The sequence below is a fragment of the Microcaecilia unicolor genome, chromosome 7, assembly GCF_901765095.1.
Source record: "Microcaecilia unicolor chromosome 7, aMicUni1.1, whole genome shotgun sequence".
NCBI classification, from domain to species: domain Eukaryota; kingdom Metazoa; phylum Chordata; class Amphibia; order Gymnophiona; family Siphonopidae; genus Microcaecilia; species Microcaecilia unicolor.
Window position 1 is genome coordinate 98,400,687 of NC_044037.1, and position 24,947 is coordinate 98,425,633.

The 24,947-nt window shown below is 48.4% G+C and overlaps 1 protein-coding gene across 1 annotated transcript in view; it reads right to left on the reverse strand.

Annotated features, from left to right (window-relative positions):
- ATXN2L (ataxin 2 like) overlaps positions 1 to 24,947 on the reverse strand; it is a 446,514-nt gene that overhangs the window by 123,925 nt on the left and 297,642 nt on the right. The window contains exon 14 of the mRNA XM_030209208.1: positions 4,497 to 4,750. Within this exon, the coding sequence (XP_030065068.1) occupies positions 4,497 to 4,750 (254 nt within the window). The remainder of the gene's footprint in view (positions 1 to 4,496; positions 4,751 to 24,947) is intronic.

The window sequence follows — 24,947 nt, forward strand, 5'->3', positions numbered from 1 at the left end:
ACTGCATTGGGTTCAAAAGTCTGGTTGAATTACTTATACTCGTTCCAACACACCAGTAATCTCTCCTGAAATTTCACATCATGATATAAATGGCTACGAAAGACCCAGGCCCTAGGGGATCTGTCCAACCCACCAGGATGCCAGTCTAACCAAACAGCTGCATGATCTGAGACTGCTTATGAACCAATCTGGGCATCAAAGAACAGTAAGGAGGGAGAGAGAGATCAATAAGTAATCAATCCATGACTGTGTAAGCATGCACACGTGACAGGTGCGTATAATCTTTGTCCAAATGATGCAGCACACACCACACATCAGGGAGATCCAATAAGGAACAAAAATTAGGCAAACCTTTTGCAGGCCAAGACTTCAAATGTGGGGATGGGTGGGACTTATCAAGCTCTGGATCCCAAACCATATTGAAATCACCACCAAAGATCGAAGGAGTGGAGACTTCACCAGTAAGGACTCCCAAAAGTCACTTGTAAAAAGCAACATCCAATTGATTAGGAAAGTAGATACTGCCCACTATCACTGTTTGCTGTGCTATCGAGGCCTTACAAAAAATAAAGTGACCTCCCGGATCTTTATTAACACCTTGAAATTGAGTAGCCAAACATTTTCTATATAAATATGGCCACTCCGCCCTTCTTACCCAGAGCATGTGTAGCCACACAGTCTCCCACTCACCATTTCACCAGTTTGGCACATTCCAAATCAAAGAGGTATTTCCTGGAGGAAGGCGACATCAGCTCTGAGGTGCTGAATCTGTTGTAGAATAGAGTGCTTAATGGGGGAGTGATTACTCCCCACATTCCAGGTGACAACTTTTACCATAACAAAAAGCATTGAAACATGAACTTCATAGAGAAACTATGATTTATTTGAGGAGACCATCCCAGTTCACAGTCTCTCCCTTCTATTCCCATATGAAGAGAAACAGCCCTCGTTACTGCTATATCCACCCCAAAAGTACCTAAATTATGATATTTATCCGGACATTTGTCCGAACCCCCCAGCTACAAATTGCCCCACATCCTTTGCCCAATCCCCACCCAACCTCTCCTCCTGCCCCATGCCATCCCTCCGCCAATTTAAAGCTCCAAAATGGAACAAGTCACACCCCAATGCTCCCCCCCCTTACACCTCTCCAATGAACAGAGTAAACCCCAATTCGTACAGAAACAACTACCCAATATGCACCAATACAGGTTATGCAGCCCTCACTCCTAATATGCCATTCCCCGAATGATCACACACTTGCACACATCCATACCAAAGAAAAAGCAAACCCTAAAAAAAAAAAAAAAAAAGGCCGGTTACTAGACATACACAAGCAGCCACCCTCAACAGGTGCAACAAGTGAGTCCAGCACAAAATGCAGCCGCCCCATTACAATACAAAACAAAGAGAAAAAAATAAAATAAATAAAATTTCAGTTGCATATATATTCTCCTCTCTTCTTTCTCTTCGCTGAGGACTCCAGTTCAAACCAAAAGAGTATCTGCTTAGCTGCTCAAAATGGCCTCCTTAACGTAGAGCCAATCATTGGGGCACCACAAAAAAAAGAACCAAGGAATCAAGCTCTTCAGGTGGTCAATGATCCGGGCTCTCCTTTTGTGGAGTCAACGGTCCCAGCTGCCGAAGAAAACTGAGCCTCCTCCACCGATGTATAGGTCTTTGTTTCCGACTGGGAGGTGATCCTCAGCTTAGTGAGGTAAAGAAGGCCAAATCATATTTTACTGGCAAATAGCTGAGAGCAGAGAGATGACAAACCCCGCCACTGACACCGAGTAGTACTGGAAACACAGGACTTTACGATTCTCATACAGGAGCTCCTTCCCACCTCAAAGGGCTTGCAGGATAGCTGTTTTGTGGGAGAAATTTAGAAGTTGGCAGATCAACACTCAAGGCCTGGAGGCCACCGACTACCTGAAGCTGACTAGATGAGCCCGCTCTCTCTGAAATGGGTCCACCAAAGCCGGAAGCGCCAGCTGTTGAGGTAACCAAGTCTCCAAGAAGTCTCTTAGTTCCCTATCTTCCAGTGCCTTAGACAGTCCCACAAAGCAAAGGCTGTTCCATCTGGATCTATTTTCCAGATCCTCTATTTTTTCTTCAAAGTAACCAGTACTGTTTGAATGCGGGACTGCACATCCTCCACTTTTGTCACGTGATCCTCTTGCTCCCCAGTACTCTATTGAAAAGCTGCGAGATCCCAACTAAGCTACTCCATGTTACACTGAAGTTGTTCCAATTTCAAGTCAATGGAGCTTAAATGCTTATCTAGGCCCAGTCACCCATACTGATCTGATCAAAGAACTTGTGGGGCTAGCTGGCGCAGCAACGTTTTCCTTTTGGAGCCTGCTTTTTTCTCTGTCTTTGCGGAGCACTTTCAAGGCCATGATCCCTCAGCAAACCAAACAAACAATTCCCAAAGCAGTCAGATAGTTGGAGCATAAAAGTTGGGGTCAGATTTGCCTAAAAAAAAATGGGATTTGTAAAGAGGTGGCAGGAGCAACCGCTCCTGATCGTAGCGTCACGTGAACTCTATAGCCTATCTTTAAAAGCAAGCAAGGTACCTGAAAGACTGAAAAGTAGCCAACGTGACGCCGATTTTTAAGAAGTATTTCAGAGGTGACCCGGGGAATTATAGAGCGGATAGCCTGACATCAGGCTAAATGGTAGAGACTATTATAAAGAACACAATTACTAAACATATACAGAGGCATGTTTAATGGGACAAAGCCAGCATGGATTTAACAATCTGCTACTTTTATTTGAAGGTGTGAACATGTGGATAAAGGTGAGCTGGTTGATTTAGCGTTCTGAATTTTCAGAAAGCATCTGTTGAAGTACCTGATGAAAGATACTTGAGGAAGTTAAAAAGTCATGGGATAAGAGGCAATGCCCTACTGTGGGTAAGGTTAAATGTTCAATATTCTCAATGGAAAACGATGAACCGAGGGGTTCCCCAGCGATCTGTGCTGGGACCGCTGCTTTTTAACATATTTATAAACTAAATGGAAACAGTAACAAGTGGTATGATTAAATTTGCTAATGATACAAAGTTATTAAGTCACAAGAAGATTTGAGCAAGTGCAAAGTGATGTATGTAGGGAAGAGCAAACCAACTATAGTTACATGATGCAATGGTCCATATTAGGAGTCACCACCCAAGAACAAGAATCTAGGTGTAATCATTGATATGTTGAAATCCTCTGCTCAGTGTGCAGCCATGGCCAAGCTAGCACATTGAATGTTAGGAATTATTAGGAAAGAAATGGAAAATAGAACAGAGAATGTATCACTTCATGGTGTTACCACACCTTGGATACTGTGTACAATGCTGACCACATCTAAAAAAAAAAAAAAAAAACTAACTGAGTTAGAAAAGATACAGAGGGCGGCAACCAAAATAACCAAGGGGAAAGACTTCTATGAGGGAAGATTAAAGAAGTTAGGGCTCTTCAGCTTTGAGAAGAGATGGTTGAGGGGAGAAATAAGAGGTCTATAAATTAATTAGTGGAAGTAGAGCAGGTAGATATGAATTACTTGTTTACGCTTTCCAAAAGTACAAGAACTAGGGAGCACACAACGAAGTTAGTACATAGTACATTTAAAATAAATTGTAGAAAGTATTTCTTCACGCAACGTGCAATAAAACTCTGAATTTGTTATCAGAGAATGTAGTAAAAGTTGTTTGTGTGGCAGAGTTTAAAAATAGGTTTGGATAGGTTCCTGGACGAATAGCCCATAAATTGGTAAGGTGAACTTGAGAAAAATCCACTACTTTTTCCTTGAATAAGCAATATGGAATATATTTACTCCTTTGGGATCCTGCCAGGTACTTGTGACTTGGATTGGCCGCTACTGGAAACAGGATACTGGGCTTGATGGACCTTTGGTCAGACCCAGTACAGCAATGCTTATGTACTCAACAATTCTCCGGCTGACCCTCAGGGACCCATCTAGATCCTTCAACTTCTCTGCAGCTGCATGGATCTCACTACCAGCATCTACTGGAAACAAAGTACTGGAGAGCTGCAAGCTACATGGGACCCTTTATGCACAAGATCTACAAGTTCACATTCTATCTTTATCTTCTGGTAGGGGACTAAAACCCACGTCTGGCCTGGTGGGACGATGAGGAAAACATATAATTAGATATGAGTAATTACTCATGCCAGACCAATTAAGAAGCCAAGGGCCAGAAATGATTCTAGTGACCCTAAGAATGTATATTAATGTGCTCTGATGATAAATGGTGAATGGAACTGCTATGAACATTACCTGGAGTTCAAAATAGTGTTTTTTGAGAAAGCTTTTGCTAATAAGATTTCTCCAACTGAGTCAATCTTACACCCAAGAGGAAAAATTAATCCCCTGACTCCAAAGTCCTCATGCCCCTAAGCCTGACACTCCCACAAATCCTTTCCTCCTTTCACACTAATCCCCTGCCCCAGCTCCTTCCACAGTCTGTCTTAGCCATCACTTACTCAGAGACTGGTCCCTCCTCTCGCTCCTCGGTGTCTACCCTACTGTGAGGGCTGGAAGTCCCTTCACACAGCACTTTGTCCTCCTTAGGCCCCTCTAGCTGCTCAGAGTCTGTTCCACTACACTTCTCTGTCAGCATCAGGATTGAATCCTCTGCCACTTCAGCATCAGGCACCTTGCCTTTCACCTCAATACCATCTTTCACCCGGGATGGCAACGATTCATGACCAGCATCTGAGGTACTGCTCGGCTGCAACTAGAGGAAGAAGAAAAAGATAATGATTTGTTAGAAGAATCTTTTTCTCCATAACAAACATGCATTTGGAATCCATTCTACTTGAGTAATATCTGTTTAATTGCCATTCAGAGGTCTCGTCTTTTTCTTATGTTAAGACATAAAACAGACTAACCTTTAAGGAGAAAAAAAAAAGTTGGTTTTCATTTGGTGGTGGTGGGAGAAGAAAAAGAATGGGTTATCACTCAGTCAAAATGGTGGAGAATGTAAGTGGGTGGCACAAGGCCCCAGACTCCACTATATCTGCTCTTGCCCATATATAAATAAATACAAATATATTTCAGCTAACGGTGTCTACCACAGTAGTGTACAGAATTTCCATTATATCTTAAGTAGAGGAGTGTGGTAGCCGTGTTAGTCCACTCTTAAGGTTATCAATAGAAATCAAACAAAATAAAACATGGAAAAGAAAATAAGATGATACCTTTTTTATTGGACATAACTTAATACATTTCTTGATTAGCTTTCGAAGGTTGCCCTTCTTCGTCAGATCGGAAATAAGCAAATGTGCTAGCTGACAGTGTATATAAGTGAAAACATTCAAGCATAACTATGACAGTCAGACAGGGTGGGAGGATGGGGGTGGGTAGGAGGTATGCATGGGGAAATCAAAGCATATCATTGATATTCACACCCATCCTGTTAGAATATCAATGATATGCTTAGATGTCCCCATGCATACCTCCTACCCACCCCCATCCTCCCACCCTGTCAGACTGTCATAGTAATGCTTGAATGTTTTCACTTATATACACCTTGCTTTTGCTGGGGAGACGCAGTGGCCTTAGGCGCACGCTGTTGACGAGAATGAGCGCGCTGGGACTGAGCCTGGGCAGGCTGCCGAGAAGCAGGAGTGTACCTACACCTAGCATAGGAATAGGGAGCACTCCTCTTCCCTCCAAAAAACCTCCTAGATGAGGAGGTAGTAGCAGAAGATGCCCGGCGGGAGAGAGAATCCATAGCATCATTGAGCTGGTTGTTATGATTCTGTTTAACTCTGCTTGTCAGACAGGGGAATGCCTGGAACCATTCCTGATTGGCCCAACTGGGCTGAGCTGACGTCAGTCTGATCTACTTAAGCTTACTCTTCCAACAATCCTTGCTTTGGCGTTGCCTTTCGTTTTTTGCTGAAGCCTTTCCTTGCGCTGTTTGAAGCTTCTGCTCTGTGTGTTGTGGAGTTTGTTTTCTCCTTCTCTGCTGTAGCCCTCTGTTGCTCTGCCTCACTGTGCTTGCTGCTTCCAGCGTGTGTCCGCTTACCCCTCTTCCCTCACCTGTGATTTCCTCTGTTTGACTCTGGTACTTTGTGGTAAGCTAGTTTATCATTCTGTTCCAGGTTGTTTGTTTTGTTTCCCTTGGAGTTAACCTTTGTGCTATGTTTGTATTTTGTCTGTCTTTGTGGCAGACTCGGGACCTTTGTTTCTTTCCATGGGGGTTGTTAGTTTCTTCTTCCCTGTGTTTACGTTACCCTTGTCGGCAGTGTGTTCAGAGCTTGGTTAACCCTTTGACTGCAGTATTTTGCCTGCCTCTGGCAGCTGTTTGGAGCAGTCTTTCCCTTGTGACTGTTTTAATTCTATTTTTGCTGTCACTACTCTCGCTATTACTGTGTACTGCCTTTCTGAGCGGGGTGAGTCTATTTTTTGCTGGCTTTTCCCTCTCCTGTCTGCTGGGGGTCTCTGCTCTCTGTATCCATTTTTCTCAGTCCCTCATTTCCTTTGTGTGCTGTGAGGTACAGCCTGATGTGTTTCCTAGTTCAGTTTTTTCCTTGTGTCCTTAGCGAGCACTTAGTGTGTTGGTGCTCTAGTCCACGTGAGGACCCCTTGTTTTTTCTTTCCCCCTTCCCTGGGTTTCAGTCGGTTCCAGTTAGGCTGTGAGGCCCGTATGACTATATTCTGAGCAAGTGGGTTCCCGTTAGGTCGTAAGGCCCGCCTGAATGCCCTATCTTCCCCTTTCTGGTAGTGCAAGTTGGTCGCGCGTGTGTGCAGGGCTTGGTAGCTGGGGTGGTGTATAGTACCTCTTCGGTCCATCCTAGGGCTTGGGCTACAAGCTATATTAGGCCTCGGCCTAGGTTCAAGGGCTCAAGTCCAGCCTGATACTGGTCAACTAGATCCTCTAATTTCTCACCAAAAAGGTTATCCCCCCGGCAAGGAACATCTGCCATCCGCTGCTGAACCGAATGATCCAGGTCAGAGACACGCAGCCATGACAGTCTGCGCATCACTCTACCTTGGGAAGCGATCCTGGATGCTACATCAAAAGTGTTGAACGTACCCCTGGCAAGGAATCTGACACGCCTTCTGCTGCCTGACAACCTGGCGAAAAGGCTCGGCCTGCTCCGGAGGGAGTGCATCAACCAAGCTAGACAGTTGCCTCACCGAGTTCCACAAGTGGATGCTCGTGAAGAGCTGGTATGTCTGGATTTTGGCAGGGAGCATAGCGGTCTGATACGCCTTCCTCCCAAAAGAGTCCAAGGTTCTAGATTCTCTGCCTGGGAGCGCCGAGGCATAGTCCCTAGTGCTCTTGGCTCTTTTGAGAGCGGAGTCCACCACCATGGAATTGTGAGGTAGCTGACACTTCATCAATCCAGGCTCCCCGTGGATCCGATATTGGGATTCAGTCCTTTTCGGGATCATGGGATTAGACAGAGGGAACGACAAGTTTCGCATAAAAACTTCCTTCAGTACATTATGCAAAGGAGCCGTTGCAGCCTCTCTAGGTGGAGAAGGATAATCCAGGACCTCGAGCATCTCAGCCCTGGGCTCATCCTCAACCTCCATAGGGAAGGGAATAGCCACAGCCATTTCACGGACAAAGGAGATAAAGGATAGACTCTCCGGTGGAGACAGTCTCCTTTCTGGTGGAGGGGAAGGTTCAGAAGGAATCCCATAGGACTCATCAGAAGAAAAGTACCTGGGATCCTCCTCTTCCTCCCACGAACGCTCATCTTCAGTATCAGACAAGACATCTCTCAGAGCAGTCCGAAACTGAGCCTGCCTCAACACCGAGGAACAATGTCCTCGATGGCGGTGCCGAGAAGTCGACGCCCGCCTGGACTCCGGTGAAGCTTCCTCCACCGACGTCAAAGGGGAGTCAACCTGGGTGGCAGCCGACACCGATGCCGCAGGCCTCACCAAAGGCGAAGGGCCAGATACCGCTGCAGCAGACGGTATTGGAAGGCACAATCACCCCCAACACCGAAGCAGACTGGCGCAGTAACCCTTCTAGAAGCTCTGGAAGCAGGGCCCTGATGTGCTCAAGAGCCGCCGTCGGACAAGGCTGCGGGGTCGGTAAAGGAGCCGGTGGCAGAATCTGTCGAGGCTCGGGAGCAGGTAGCAGGTTGCTAGACTGACGCATCAGCACCTCCTGAACAGAGGTGGAGTGATCCCCTCGGCGCCGATGCTTCTCGAGTACCGATTCCCTCGACGCCCCGGAGCTCCCGGCACTGTGTCGAAGGAGAACAATGACGGTGCTTCTTCGCTTTTGCTCGACGCCCGTCATCGAGACTCCTCGGTACGAATGAGGAGGACGTGGAATCCTCACGCCTCCTCGGGGCCGGGGGGCCTGCATATCAGGAGGCCTTGAGACAGGTGGAAACCCACTTGATGCCTCACTGCTTCCAGCGCAAATAGGTCTTTCAGCAGCCATTTCCTCTGCTCCTGACGTTGATGCTTCCCTCGAAGTCGATGCCGCCGACCTTGATACCGATGTCGAAGGACCAGACCGAGCCCAAAAAAACTTTTCTCGTTGGGCTTCTCGAGACGCTTGGGTCCGTTTTTTCATATGAAGACACAGACTACAAGTGGCTGGGCCCAAGGCACTGGATACACCAGGCATGGGTATCAGTACCTGAGATGGTCCGGTTGCACCGAGTACAATGTTTGAAGCCGCTGGGTGTCCTCGATGACATGGAAGGAAAAACGGCTTCAGCAAAATCAAAAGACGCGATTGTGCCTGTTAAAAGAAAAAAAGGGCACAAAACGAAGGCAACAACCCGACCGCGAACTTTAAAAGGGGTAAAAATAAACTACGGGAAGTTTTTTTTTTAAACTGTAGAATCTTGTAAAAAAGGAAAGAAAATAAGGCAAAAAGCCACAAAACGACTCTTTCCCAGGCCTGAGAGGAGCGCAGAAAAAATCTCTACCACACCTGAAAGCGGAGAAAAGAAAACTGAGGAACGCGTTTGCACGACGGGCAGGAAATAGGTCCGCGCATGCGCACCAGAAGACTCTGGCAAACTTTTAAAATATTTGGCTTGCAAAATGCCGATTCCTGGGCCGACACACACGTCGACCCACATGTGAAACCAAGCAGCTTGCTTGTCCTCGGAGAATGATTATTATATTGGTGACCTACATAAGTATAAATACCAGGGAAACAAATGAAGGCGAAAACTCCACAAGTGAAAAAAAGAGTAGCACTAGCTGCTCTCTTCTACAGCTTCTTATTGAAGAAACTTCCACAACTTAAATAGATGAAACCACATTATGCACAACAAAAGAACAGAATGGCACCTAAAACTGAAAACAATGGAAAAGCACAATACAGCACAGGGATAGTTCCCTGCAGGCTGGTGAGAACATGACATTACAATGGGTGGAAGACATCTGGTTAATCCCATTGCCTGATGAGATGCAGGCTTGCAGCCCATTTGTGTTACTCCACCTACAGACCTTATTGAAGCTTGAAGGGCATCAGACAGACGATTGTAAGATAAAGGATCTGCAGGTTCTGATGGCATTACCTGTTTACTGTATTGCCTGATTCAATGTGGTTTGTCAAAGAATAAAGTCTTGTACAAGGTCCTTATGTCTGGAATGAAACAGCACCTTTTTTGAGGGGAGGTGAAGTGTGGGCAACAAAAAGCATTTGAAATTAAATTCCCGTCCTCTTTCCAATAGTGGGATAGGTTTGATTGCTCTGGACTATAAGAGAAGAGAGCTCAATTTCTAGTAACACCTAGGTGAAGAAAGGTGACATGACCCCTTTGTTAGGCAATCTGGAGAGATAAAGAAAAGATGTAATCTATAGTCTTCCATTATAATTTAAAAAACGCAGTTGCTAAGCCAGGAACAAAGTGTTTCAAGATCAGATGGGCTAACTTAGTACTTAAGAAGGGTTTAAACTTGGATTACTGGGGATGAGTGAACAAAGCTCTCAGGTTAAATAAAACTTATATGGAAACATTAAAAGGGCATTATCTGAAAAACTGTGTATATACTTACTGTGTTGTTATGTTTTAGTTTGCTAAAATCATTTTTGCAACCGACAAAACAGGTCTATTGGGATCAAATGAGATGAAAAGTTGAGTAGATGTTCTAAATGATTCATTTCTTGTCAAATCGTAGACAAGAATACACACTTTTGGTGAAAAGGTGATATCACTTTAGGCAGTAAGATATGTCCAATCAACCACTTTAGGAAATTAAAATTTTATGTAGGGTTCATATGTTACCAACGCCTGGAGTTCTTATTCTTCTAGCAGAAGGTAAAATTATGTATCATACCTGATAATTTTCTTTCCATTAATCATAGCTGATCAATCCATAGACTGGTGGGTTGTGTCCATCTACCAGCAGGTGGAGATAGAGAGCAATCCTTTTGCCTCCCTATATGTGGTCATGTGCTGCCGGAAACTCCTCAGTATGTCGATATCAAAGCTCCATCCGCAGGACTCAGCACTTAGAGAATTACACCCACAAAGGGACACTCTGCCCAGCTCACCACCGCCGAAACGGGGGAGGGGAATTAACCCAGCTCATCCCCACACAAGTGGGGGAGGGGAATCCGTCCAGCTCATCCCCGCGGAGCGGGGGAGGGACACCACCCCGCCGATTAGGGGGCATCTGGCTTATCCTGCAACCGCAACCGCGGGAGGAGCTGACTGACCCTAACACCGCCGAAGCGGGAGGGGTACAAAGCTGCCCTACAGCCGCACGAAGCGGGAGGGAGCGCCGGCAGAATTTAAGTCTCAATCCAGCCCCGTAAAACGGAGGGGAGAGGAATGCAGCAGCTCACTGTAACACAAACTCGTCTCAACTCTTGAAGAATCCAATTGAAAAAACTTGAACACGAAGTCCTCCTGAACAGGAACTGAAGACTAAACTTGAACCTGAAATGCAACCAGAATATAAACAGTACAGATATCTGGGAGGGGCTATGGATTGATCAGCTATGATTAATGGAAAGAAAATTATCAGGTATGATACATAATTTTACCTTCCATATCATCATGCTGATCAATCCATAGACTGGTGGGATGTACCGAAGCAGTACTCACCCAGGGCGGGACATTGAAATCCCTGACTGCAACACTGAAGCTCCAAACCGGGCCTCCGCCCGAGCAGCCACAGTCAAGCGGTAATGCCTGGAGAAGGTATGGGCCGAGGCCCAAGTTGCCGCCTTGCAAATCTCTTCCAAAGAGACGGACCCGGCCTCTGCCATCGAGGCCGCCTGAGCTCTAGTGGAGTGAGCCTTCAGCTGGATAGGCGGCACCTTCCCCGCGGCCACATAAGCCGCTGCAATGGCTTCCTTGACCCATCTTGCCACTGTAGGTTTAGCAGCCTGCAGACCCTTACGAGGACCTGCAAACAGGACAAACAGATGATCCGACTTCCGGAAATCATTGGTCACTTCCAAGTATCTGATGATGACTCGTCTCACATCTAGATATTTGAGAGCAGAGTACTCCTCTGGGTAGTCCTCCCTACGAAAGGATGGGAGACAGAGCTGCTGATTCACATGGAAGCGAGAAACAATCTTGGGCAGGAAGGAAGGCACTGTGCGAATAGACACTCCTGCCTCAGTGAACTGCAGAAAAGGCTCTCGACATGATAGGGCCTGGAGCTCGGAAACTCTTCTGGCTGAAGTGATAGCCACCAAAAAGACTGCTTTCAACGTCAGGTCTTTCAGAGATGCCCTCGACAAGGGTTCAAAAGGCGGCTTCTGCAAGGCTCTTAGCACCAGGTTGAGATTCCACGCAGGCACCACTGAGTGCAGAGGAGGGCGCAGGTGATTAACTCCCTTGAGAAAACGCACCACATCTGGCTGTGAAGCCAGGGAAGCACCCTTCAGGCGGCCCCTGAAGCAACCCAGAGCCGCTACCTGGACTTTAAGGGAACTGAGCGACAGGCCTTTCTCCAGACCTACTTGCAGGAACGCCAACACTGAAGAAATTGGAGCAGTGAAGGGAGAAAGTGAGCCTGCTTCACACCACGCTGCAAAGGTACTCCAAACCCTGGCGTAAGCAGTAGAAGTAGAGCGCTTCCTTGCTCTCAGCATAGTGGCGATGACCTTGTCTGAGAAGCCCTTCTTCCTCAGACGCTGCCGCTCAATAGCCAGGCCGTAAGACCAAAGGGGGAGGGATCCTCCATCACCACGGGACCCTGATGCAACAGGCCCTGCTCCACAGGCAGCCGCAGAGGGTCGTCCACTGAGAGCCTGATCAAGTCCGCATACCAGGGACGTCTGGGCCAGTTCGGACCCACCAGGATTATCTGGCCCGGATGCTTTGCCACCCGGTCTAGTACCCTGCCCAACATGGGCCAGGGCGGGAACACATAGAGAAGCTCCTGTGTCGGCCACTGTTGAAGAAGAGCATCTACTCCCAGAGATAGAGGGTCCCGTCCTCTGCTGAAAAAGCGTGGCACTTGGCAATTGGCCGATGACGCCATCAGATCTAGGCTCGGCTGGCCCCAGCGCTTCGTGATGTCCAAGAACGCCTGAGCCGATAACTGCCACTCTCCGGGATCCAAGGTATGGCGACTGAGAAAGTCCGCCTTGACATTCATGACTCCGGCAATGTGGGCCGCTGACAGCTGTTCCAGGCTCGCTTCCGCCCACTGGCATAGATTCATGGCCTCCTTGGCTAGAGGGGCGCTCTTGGTACCTCCCTGGCGGTTGACATAGGCCACAGCCGTGGCATTGTCCGACAGGACCCGTACCGGCTTCATCGCCAGTACCGGGAGGAACTCCAAAAGCGCCAACCGAATGGCTCTGAGTTCCAGGAGGTTGATAGACCACTTTGCCTCTGCAGGAGACCAGAGCCCCTGCGCTGTCCTTCCCAAGCAGTGGGCTCCCCAGCCCGTCAAAGAGGCGTCCATCGTGACGACAATCCACTCCGGGGTCACAAGAGGCATTCCTGCAGACAACTTGTCTGTCTCCAGCCACCAGCTCAGCGCCTTGCGCACTGCTGGGTCCAAGGGAAGGCGCACAGCATAATCCTCCGACACTGGAGTCCAGCGCTGCAGCAGAGAGTGTTGTAGTGGTCTCATATGAACCCTGGCCCAGGGCACTACTTCCATCGTGGCCGTCATCGAGCCCAACAGCTGCACATAGTCCCAAGCCCGAAGAGGAGAGGCTACTAGGAACTGGTCCACCTGAGCCTGAAGCTTGACAATCCGATTGTCTGGAAGGAACATTCTGCCCACTTGGTGTCGAAACGAACTCCCAGATACTCCAGGGACTGAGTCGGGCGCAGCTGGCTTTTCTCCCAGTTGATGATCCACTCCAGGGAGCTCAAAAGAGCAATCACCCGGTCCACAGCTTTGCCGCCCTCTGCATAAGAGGGGGCTCGGATCAACCAGTCGTCCAGATAAGGATGGACTTGTACTCCTTCCTTTCGCAGGAAGGCCGCGATGACCACCATTACTTTGGAGAAGGTCCGCGGAGCAGTAGCCAACCCGAATGGGAGGGCTCTGAACTGGAAGTGTCGGCCCAGGACTGCAAAACGCAGAAAGCGTTGATGAGGAGGCCAGATGGGAATATGCAAATACGCTTCCTTGATGTCCAAGGATGCCAGGAACTCCCCTGCCTTCACTGCCGCTATAACAGAGCGGAGAGTCTCCATGCGAAAGTGCCGAACTTTCAAGGCCCAATTGACCCCTTTGAGGTCGAGGATAGGCCATACAGAACCTCCTTTCTTTGGTACCACAAAGTAAATGGAGTAACGTCCCTTGCCAAGCTGATTTTCTGGCACCGGAACGACCGCACCCAGGCGGATCAGATTGTCCAAAGTCTGCTGCACTGCCACAGCTTTGACCGGAGACTTGCAGGGAGAGAGTACAAACCCGTTTCTTAAGGGTCGGCAGAACTCTAGCTTGAAGCCGTCTCTGATGACTTCCAGCACCCAAGCGTCTGAAGTTACCCTGGTCCACTCGCCCAGAAACGAGGACAGGCGTCCTCCAATCTGCACTGGGCCATGGACCAGGGCCCCGTCATTGAATACGAGACCCTGGGGGAGGACCGGAGGGCGCACCTCCGGGATGGCGGTCTCTGCGAAAGGAATGCTGCTTGGGGGAGAAGTTCCTTTTGAAGGAAGAGGGGGCAGAGGAGCCAGACTTGCCCAGGCGGTACCGATGGGCTTCCTGAAACCGTCCTCTGGAGTTACCAGGGCGAGCACTCACCCGAGCCCTGACCTCTGGTAACCTCTTGCCCTTAGACGTGCCGAGATTGGTCACAATTTTGTCTAGCTTGACCCCAAAGAGCAGCTTGCCTTTAAAAGGCAACTTAGCCAGGCGGGACTTAGAGGCGTGGTCAGCAGACCAATGCTTCAGCCAAAGCCACCGCCGCGCAGAGACTGTCTGAGCCATACCTTTAGCCGAGGCTCTCAAGACATCATACAGCAAGTCTGCCAAATAAGCCAAGCCCGATTCCAGGGCCGGCCAATCAGCCCTCAAGGAAAGATCCGAGGGGGAAGCCCGCTGCACAATCGTCAGGCACGCCCTGGCCACATAGGATCCGCAAACTGAGGCCTGCAAACTTAAAGCAGCCGCCTCGAAGGACGACCTTAAGGCCGCCTCCAATCTTCTGTCTTGGGCGTCCTTTAGGGCCGTGCCACCTTCCACCGGCAACGCCGTTTTCTTATTCACCGCAGTGATTAAAGAATCCACGGTAGGCAAAAGAAAGGCCTCCCGTTCACTTTCAGGCAGAGGATAGAGGCGGGACATAGCCCTAGCCACTTTGAGGCTCGCTTCCGGGACATCCCATTGGGCCGAAATCAAGGTGTGCATGGCATCATGCACGTGGAAGGTTCTAGGCGGGCGCTTCGTCCCCAGCATAATGGCGGAGCCAACAGGGGCTGAGGGAGAGACGTCCTCCGGAGAGGAAATCTTCAAAATGCTCATGGCCTGCACTAACAGGTTGGGCAAGTCCTCTGAGCGAAAAATCCGCGCTGCAGAGGGGTCATCCGCTCCATCCGAGCGGGAATCCGTCTCCTCCAAGGAATCCCCAAAGGACCGTTGGGAGAACCCAGATACACTGCCCTCATCTACATCAGAGGAGACAGAGTCCTCTAAGGCCTGGAAATCCACCCGAGGGCGTTTACTTCCGGGGGCCTCAACCCCTTTATCGGACAAGGGAGCCGGGGCAGCGTTTTGCATAAGGAAAGCCTGATGCAGCAGCAAAATGAACTCGGGGGAGAAACCCCCCAGACTGTGCATTTCAGCAGCCTGGGCCACAGCCCTAGACGCACCCTCAACCGGCGCTCGCAAGAGCGGGGGAAAAACATGCTGCGCATCCAAAATGGCGTCCGGCGTGACACTCCGCGAAGGAGCCGCGCGGGAAGAACGGCGCTTAACTTTGGCCGCTTTTTTGCCGTCGCCCAAATCAAAAGCGGCCATAGAATTAACGTCTCCCACCTCAAGGGCAGCACAAGAAGAAGCCGTCCGAGCAGAGTGGCCGGCCAAGATGGCGGAGGCGAGCAGCGGGGGATGGGCGTTTATGGCGGGAAAAACCGCCGCACCGGAGGAAGAACCAGGACACTGACCGGCCTCCAAACTGACACCCAACAAGGGCGAATCAGACTTTAAGACCCCCGCATCCCCGCTAGAAGCGCACAAGCGGTCCGGGGAACGATTCTTTGCTCCCTCGCCCTCCGATGCCATAGGCCACGTGGAGACCGATCGGGGAACCCCCTGCCCGCTACAAAAAGGTAAAAATTACCTGCTTCTCGCTCTGAGCTGTAACGAACTGGTGTCCCAGTGAGTAGCTGCAATAAACGTTGAAATAAACGTTGAAATAATCGCCCTTAAGGACGTCCAAAATTTTTTTTTTTAACGGAGCCAGCGGGAGGGGGGAGAAAAGGAGGGACCTGGCACTACCAGGTTTGCACTTGCTCAAGAAGAGCCCTCAACCCCAGGTACTCAACAAAACCTAAAAATTAGGCTTGGAGACCTAGCCAGAGCTGCTGCTGTGTGTGACCACCACCTGCTGAAATAGAGAACATACTGAGGAATTTCCGGCAGCACATGACCACATATAGGGAGGCAAAAGGATTGCTCTCTATCTCCACCTGCTGGTAGATGGACACAACCCACCAGTCTATGGATTGATCAGCATGATGATATGGAAGTAAGCTGTTTTTCCTTAAGCTTTTGCAGGCGCTCCAGAAGTGGCTGTGCTGTAAGCTTGGAAAATTCAGGGGGTGTGCTGTCTGCTTTAATAAATGTCTGGGGAGGATATGACATCAGCTTCCTGAATGGACGCCTGATTTTGGGCTCCAGTTCTTCCTCCCTAAAGCTTATATCGCAAATCAACTGGATTGCTTTACTAAAGATACAGGATGTCTCAGAAAACAAAAGCAGTGGATATTAAAGAGCCTCTCCGCCAATTTCGGAGGCTTGATGCGGGGACAACGCCAGCACAGGCCTTGCGGCCTGCATCCCTGGCTAAGTCTCAGCGGACGCTAGATCATAGTGGGTCGGAAGAGGAAGAAGAAATTGAGCCTGTGAATTTAAGGAATCTCACCTGGGAGGTACAGCGTTGTTTTAGAGATCTACGCGTTGAGTTGAAAGAGATGCGGGGTGACCATGCAACGCGTATAGACACAATGCATAAAGACATGCGTAAGAAGGGGGCTCGGTTTGAGGATTTGGAGATGCAAGTGGAAGAACAAGGTGAAGTGGTGTCAGATTTACAGACGAAATACACTATTCTGAAGGCTCACTGTGAAGAAATTGGACGATATGGAGAACAGAAATCGTCGTAATAATTTACGCTTTCGAGGCATACCGGAGAATAATAATCAGGATAATGTGCGAGAGGTGATTCAGGCCTTGTGTCAACCCTTGTTGGGACTTGTGGAATCAGCACCTCCCATTGGACTGGAGTGGGCTCATAGAGCGCTGGTGCTCCTTTGGATAACAGGCCCCAAGATATAGTAGTGTGCTTTTCGAGATATGTGGACAAGGAAACTGTTTTGCACAAAGCGCGTGAGCTTCCATCTTTACAGTTTCAGGATGCTTTGGTAGCTTTTACCTTGGCTAAAAGTCGGGAATTTAAACTAGTGTTGGATATCCTCTGGAAAGAGCAGATTAAATATTGTTGGCTATTCTCCTTTGCTCTTAGCTTTCCACTTAAAGGAGTAGTACACAGAATCAAAGGTCCAGAGGCGGCCTGGCAGCTACTGCGAGAGACGGGGTTGGCCAAAGCTACCTCTCCGGGACCAACAGAGGCTTCTCTTGGGGCCTCTTCTAAGGTCCGGCGCTGGACCAGAGTTACTAATAAAGGGAAGCGACTCCAGCGTCACTCAGATGCTAAGACATGAGTTTCTTGTGACTGGTGAAATACTGCTGAGACATATGGTTTGCTGGTTTCGACTTGGTCACTTAGGTTCCATGCTCAAAAAGGGGAGAGTTAGTTCTCTTGGATGTGATTACTTGATTATGCTCTCCAGTTGTAAAGCAGGAAACGACAGGGATGGTTAAATATTTTGTTGTTTTCTGTTTAATTTGCTGTTGGGTTAGGCTGAGACTTAAATTAGGGGGAAAGAGTTCATTGAATGTGGGTACATATATAGGGGAGATACATAGTCTGGAGGGTATTGTTATGGTTGGGGGAGGGACTGATTAGTCTGTTTGAGTGGGGATGTCTTTTCTCTCTTCTTGCTGTCCCTGCTACTCTCAGGTTGAGGGGGTAGGGAGCGGGGGAAGAGAAAAGGGTCTTTGAATAAGGGGGCAGGTAGACAGGAGGTGGGAAGGGGGGAGGTCGGTCAGTTATACTGGTGAGGGAATGGCTAGTTTGGATGGTTTTTGGGATGATGGGAGGGGAGGGGGAGTTTATTTTTGGTATTGGAGCGTAGGAGGTCTGAAATGTTATTTTGGGTTTTTATTTGTTTAACATACCAATCGCAGTAAATGTCTTGACCTTAAATGTGAATGGTCTCAACTCACCTAGAAAACGGTCATTATTGTTTCAGTATTTGTTGAATCAGAAGGCTCAGTTGGTTTTTCTACAGGAAACCCATTTTAAAAGATCCCATGAGCATTTGCTGCATCATAGAACGTACTCCCAAATATTGTTTGCTTCAGATTCCTCTGAGGCTAAAAAAAGGGGAGTAGCCATTCTGGTACATAAAGAATTGAATGCACAAATTCAAAAAGTTAAGAGAGACCCCCCAGGGGCATTACCTACTGGCTCAGATACAGATAGATGAGGTGAATCTGACCCTGGCTATTGTTTATGCGCCTAACACCGGGCAGACTGAATTTTTGATAGATCTCAAGATCCAAATTGTGGGATTCACCCAGAGTCCCTTGGTCTGTGCTGGAGATTCTAATGCTTGTTTGAACCCTAAAGTTGATGCTACAGGATCGAGATCCATAGTGGATAAACCAGTTACGAAAGCTTTTAATCTATTTGTTCATGAATTGGGGTTATATGATGCTTGGAGAGAGATCAATGGTACTCTGAGGGACTATACTTATTTTTCATTTCCCCATGGACAATATTCTCGTATTGATTATGTGTTGTTAGATGTTACCTTCTGGGGTCATACAGGGAAGGCCTCTATAGGGAATCTTACTCTTTTTGATCATGCCTCTTGTCAGGTGGAAATTTTAGATTATCTGTGCTGAACAGGTGGACCATTTTTGGACTCTTAATACTACTCTTCTGAAAGATGTCTCGATAGTGTGGGAATACAGAGAAGTGTTGAAGGAATACCTGGCTAATAATTTACAATCAGGGCCTTCCCTTTCAGTGTTATGGGATGCATTGAAGGCGGTTACGAGAGGTTTCTTTTTGAAACATGCAGCTTTAAAGAAACGAAAAGGTGCTTCTCTTAAGGAATTTTTTGTTAAATGTATAGCTCAGCTGGAAGTGGAACATAAAAGGAGTGGATCCCCAAAAACTTTAAGGGAATTACGTGAGGCTAGGTTGTCTCTTGAGAGCCTGTATCAGGAGGATGTTTAATATGCCTTGGATAGGGTGAAACAGCATTATTATGAATACTCTGGTAAGGCTAGTTCCATATTGGCTTGCAAACTCAGGAAGGCTCGGGCAGATAGGACAATAGGGAAGATTAAGGATAATGAGGACCATATGCTGTATAAGTCCTCTCTCATTAGGGCTCATTTTAAGGATTTTTTGAAGGGGTTATATACTCGTGATGAGGCTATACAGGCATTGACCATAGATTCATATATGGAGTTGTGAGCACTGTCGTCTCTCGGAGCCCGAGAGAACATTTGGAAGCATTGGTTTCTCCAGAAGAAGTTGTGAAAGCTATTCAGTTAATGGCTATGGGGAAGTCACCTGGGTTGGATGGCCTTCCGCTGGAATTTTATAAAACCTTTGCGGTGGAGCTTTCCCCACTATTAGCAGAGGTTTTCAATAGTATCAGAGGTGGGGGCCGGATGCCTTCCTCCATGTTAGAGGCTTAGATTACAGTTCTTTTAAAAGAAGGGAAGGACAGTACAGATTGACAATCATATCGCCCCACTTCAGTATTAACTGCGGATGTTAAGCTTCTGACAGTACGTTTGGGTACGGTGTTACACCCTGATCAGGTAGGGTTTATTTCTAAGAGGCAAGCAGCTGATAATATTCGTAAAATTGCTAATTTAAATTATATATCATCTAAGTCTGATCCGCAAGCCCTTTTGCTGGGAATAGATGCTGAAAAAGCTTTCGAAAGGGTTCGTTGGGGCTTTTTAAATAGTGTTTTGGTAACTATGGATATTGGCCCCTTGTTCCGGAACTGGATCTTAGAGCTGTATTCCAACCCGGTGGCTTGTGTCCATATTAATGGGGGAAATTCAGCCAGGTTTCCTCTCACCAGAGGTACAAGACAGTGATGTCCAATGTCGCCCTTATTTGCCCTGGTGATGGAACCTCTGGCACTGGCAGTGAGAGGCAATCCTCATGTTAAAGGAGTGTAGAGCTATGATACAGCCAGGGGCCACTACCGGAATGATGGAAGGCCAAGCCTGAAGGACCAGGCCTCATAGATACTTCGGCCAAGTTAAAAATCAAATGGCTTGTCTGTATCAGAGAAACTAGAAGTTATAGACAGTTACTGACAGTTGAAAAAATTGTGGGAAACTTATATGCTGTACGCTTCCCAAATTTAAGGTTGCCTGCCTTCTGTATGTAAAACAAATTTCTTGCTCTGATATTTGTGCCTTACAAGCACACACTTCCTGTCCTGTGCTTGTGCTGCCACGAAACTGCAGTGGCTTAAACCTGTGATTGTAACTTTTAGCTATGGCTCATTATCCCCCGCATGCCCCCTCCCCACTTACTTGCAGTTGTTTTGCTTTGCAGCCTGTCATCGCTACGCAGGGCACGCTTCTTCCTGCTTCTCACCTCCGTGCACTGTGATAAATGCATTTCTAATTTATCTCCTCTCTGACTAGTGTGTATATATTTTTTCCTCTCTATACAAACTTCCTTCTTGTGCTAATCTATTCAGACGCCATTACATCTTTCAGCACTATCAGTAAACGTAATTCCTCTTTCTCGCTACTAGCCTACGCACTCACTTTTCGGCTGTTTTCCTATCCCTCTTAACTTTTTAAATAACTCTTTGCCATCACCCCTCTCTGAGATGTATGTATAGCGAAGTTTCTTACCTGAAGCAGGTATTCTCTGAGGACAGCAGGCTGGATATTCTCACATGTGGGTGACGTCACGTTGGCCCCAGAGGATTTTCAAGCAAAAATCGCCAAAAGTCTCTTCTAGAGCGTTCCATCGCGCGAGACGATCACACCGCACATGCACGCACACGATTTCCCGCCTGCCGCGCGGACACGCTCCTCAGTTGAATCCAAAAGATGAAAGAAAAACAACTCCAAAGGGGAGGTGGGTGGGTTTGTGAGAATATCCAGCCTGCTGTCCTCGGAGAATACCTGCTTCAGGTAAGAAACTTCGCTTTCTCCGAGGACAAGCAGGCTGATATTCTCACATGTGGGGTATCCCTAGCCCCCAGGCTCACTCAACACAACAAACAGTAGTCAATTGGGCCTCGCAACAGTGAGGACATAACAAAAATTGACCTGAAACAACAAACATCTGAGAGTGCAGCCTGGAACAGAAGAAAAATGGGCCTAGGAGGGTTGGAGTTGGATTCTAAACCCCAAACAGATTCTGCAATACCGACTGCCCAAACCGACTGTCGCGTCGACTGTCCTGCTGAAGGCAGTAATGAGATGTGAATGTGTGGACTGATGACCACGTCGCAGCCTTGCAGATCTCTTCAATAGTGGCTGACCTGAGATGAGCCACTGACACAGCCATGGCTCTAACATTATGAGCCTTGACATGGCCCTCTAAAGTCAGCCCAGCTTGGGCGTAAGTGAGGGAAATGCAATCTGCTAGCCGATTAGATATGGTGCGTTCCCCGACAGCAACTCCCCTCTTTTTGGGATTAAAAGAAATAAACAACTGAGCGGACTGTCTGTGGGGGCTTGTCCGCTCCACGTAAAAGGCCAATGCTCTTTTGCAGTCCAAAGTGTGCAACTTGCTTTCGCCAGGACTTGAATGAGGGCGAGGAAAAAACGTTGGCAAGACAACTGACTGGTTCAGATGGAACTCCGACACCACCTCTGGCAAGAACTTAGGGTGGTGCGAAGGACTACTCTGTTATGATGAAATTTAAGGTAAGGAGCATGAACCACTAGAGCCTGAAGCTCACTGACCCTACGAGCTGAAGTAACAGCCACCAAGAAAATGACCTTCCAGGTCAAGTACTTCAGATGGCAGGAATTCAGTGGCTCGAAAGGGAGTTTCATCAGCTGGGTGAGAACGACATTGAGATCCCATGACACTGGAGAAGGCTTGACAGGGGGCTTTGAGAAAAGCAAACCTCTCATGAAGAGGTGGTGGAAATGAAAACGGTAACGGAATTCAAACATGCGTGGGATAAGCATAAAGGAATCCTGTGCCGAAGGAATGGATCCTCAGGAGCTTAGTCAAGATCGGGAGGCAGGGCTGGTGGTTGGGAGGCGGGGATAGGGCTGGGCAGACTTATACGGTCTGTGCCAGAGCCAGTGGTGGGAAGCGGGACTGGTGGTTGGGAGGTGGGGATAGTGCTGGACAGACTTGTACGGTCTGTGCCAGAGCCGGTGGTTGGGAGGCAGGGCTGGTGGTGGGGAGGTGAGGATAGTGCTGGACAGACTAATACGGTCTGTGCCTGTGCCAGAGCCAGTGGTTGGGAGGTGGGGCTGGTGGTTGGGAGGCGGGGATAGTGCGGGGCAGACTTATACGGTCTGTGCCCTGAAGAGCACAGGTACAAATCAAAGTAGGGTATACACAAAAAGCAGCAAATATGAGTTATCTTGTTGGGCAGACTGGATGGACCGTGCAGGTCTTTTTCTGCCGTCATCTACTATGTTACTATGAAGTGAACAACTAAAGGCTGTCCAGAGATAGGCTGACCTTCTACACGTTGATGGTAAGCACTAATCGCACTAAGGTGAACTCTTACGGAGTTGGTCTTGAGACCAGACTCTGATAAATGCAGAAGGTACTCAAGCAAGGTCTGTGTAGGACAAGAAAAGGGATCTAGGGCCCTGCTGTCACACCAGACGGCAAACCTCTTCCATTTAAAAGAGTAACATCTTTTACTGGAATCTTTCCTGGAAGCAAGCAAGACTCGGGAGACACCCTCAGAAAGACCCAAAGAGGCAAATTCTAAGCTTTCAACATCCAGGCCATGAGAGCCAGAGACTGGAGGTTGGGATGTAGCAGCGCCCCCTCGTTCTGAGTAATGAGAGTTGGAAAACACTCCAACCTCCACGGTTCTTCGAAGGACAACTCCAGAAGAAGAGGGAACCAAATCTGACGCGGCCAGAAGGGAGCGATCAGAATCATGGTTCCACGATCTTGCTTGAGTTTCAGCAAAGTCTTCCCCACCAGAGGTATGGGAGGATACGCATACAGAAGGCCTGACCCCCAATGCAGGAGGAAGGCATCCGACGCTAGCCTGCCGTGGGCTTGAAGTCTGGAACAGAACTGAGGGACCTTGTGATTGAGTTGAGTGGCAAAAAGATCCACCGAGGGGGTGTCCCACTCTTGGAAAATCTTTCTGGTTACAGCCATGTTCAGCAACCACTCGTGAGGTTGCATTATCCTGCTCAACCTGTCGGCCAGACTGTTGTTTACGCCGGCTAGATAAATGGCTTGGAGAAACATACCGTGATGGCGAGCCCAAAGCCACATCTGCACGGCCTGCTGACACAGAGGGCGAGATCCGGTACCCCCTTGCTTGTTTGTGTAGTACATCGCAACCTGATTGTCTGTTTGTATCAGAATAATTTGGTTGGATAGTCGATCTCTGAAAGCCTTTAGAGCGTTCCAGATCGCTCGCAACTCCAGGAGGTTAATCTGAAGACGCTTTTCCTGAAGGGACCAAGCTCCTTGAGTATGAAGCCCATCTACATGCGCTCCCCACCCTAGGAGGGATGCATCCGTCGTCAGCACTTTTTGTGGCTGAGGAATTTGAAAAGGACGTCCCAAAACCAGATTGGATCGAATTTTCCACCACTGAAGGGAATTCCAAAAGTCGGTGGACAGCTGGATCATATCCTCTAGATCCCCTGTAACTTGATACCACTGGGAAGCTAGGGTCCACTGAGCTCATCTCATGTGAAGACGTGCCATGGGAGTTACATGAACTGTGGAAGCCATGCGCCCCAGAAGTCTCAACATCTGCCGAGCTGTGATCTGTTGAGAAGCTTGAATCTTGGAGACCAGAGACAGAAGGTTGTCTGCTCTTGGCTCGGGAAGATAGGCACAAGCTGTCTTCATGCACAACAGAGCCCCTATGAATTCCAATTTTTGAACCGGGTGGAGATGGGACTTTGGGTAATTGATGACAAACCCTAGTAGCTCCAGCACTTGAATAGTCATCCGCATGGACTGCAAAGCTCCTTCCTGGGAGGTGCTCTTCACCAGCTAATCGTCGAGATAAGGGAACACATGTATTCCCAGTCTGCGTAGAGACGCTGCAACAACTGCACTTGGTAAATACCCTGGGCGCAGACGCCAAGCCAAAAGGCAGCAAACAGTACTGAAAATGCTGCGTTCCCAGCCGAAACCGCAGATACTTCCTGTGAGCTGGAAGTATCGAGATGTGGATATAAGCATCCTTTAAGTCCAGAGAGCATAGCCAATCATTTTCCTGAATCATGGGAAGAAGGGTGCCCAGGGAAAGCATCCTGAACTTTTCTTGAACCAGATATTTGTTCAGGCCTCTTAGGTTTAGGATGGGACGCATCCCCCCTGTCTTCTTTTCCACAAGGAAGTACCTGGAATAGAATCCCAGCCCTTCTTGCCCTGGTGGAACGGGCTCAACCGCATTGGTGCTGAGAAGGGCGGAGAGTTCCTCTGCAAGTACCTGCTTGTGTTGGGAGCTGAAGGACTGAGCTCCCGGTGGGCAATTTGGAGGCTTGGTTTCCAGATTGAGGGTGTATCCTTACCGGACTATTTGAAGAACCCACCAGTCGGAGGTTATCAGAGGCCACCTTTGGTGAAAAAATTTTAATCTCCACCCGACAGGCAGATCGCCCGGCACGGACACATTTATGGTGGCTATGCTCAACTGGAGCCAGTCAAAAACCCGTCCCTCGTTTTTGCTGGGGAGCTGCAGAGGCCTGTTTAGGCGCACGCTGTTGACGAGCACGAACGTGCTGTGGCAGAGCCTGAACCGGCTGTCGAGAAGTAGGAGTGTACTTACGGCCCCTAGAGGCGTAAGGCGCACTTCTCTTCCCTTTAAAAAACTTCCTAGATGAGGAAGCAGATGCAGAAGGCGCCCGGCGGGAGAGAGAGTCCATAGCGTTATCAGGCTGATAGAGATGATCATCCAACTCTTCGACCTTCTCACCAAAAAGATGATCCCCCCCGGCAAGGGATATCCGCAACTTTCTGCTGAGTTCGTTCCTCCAAG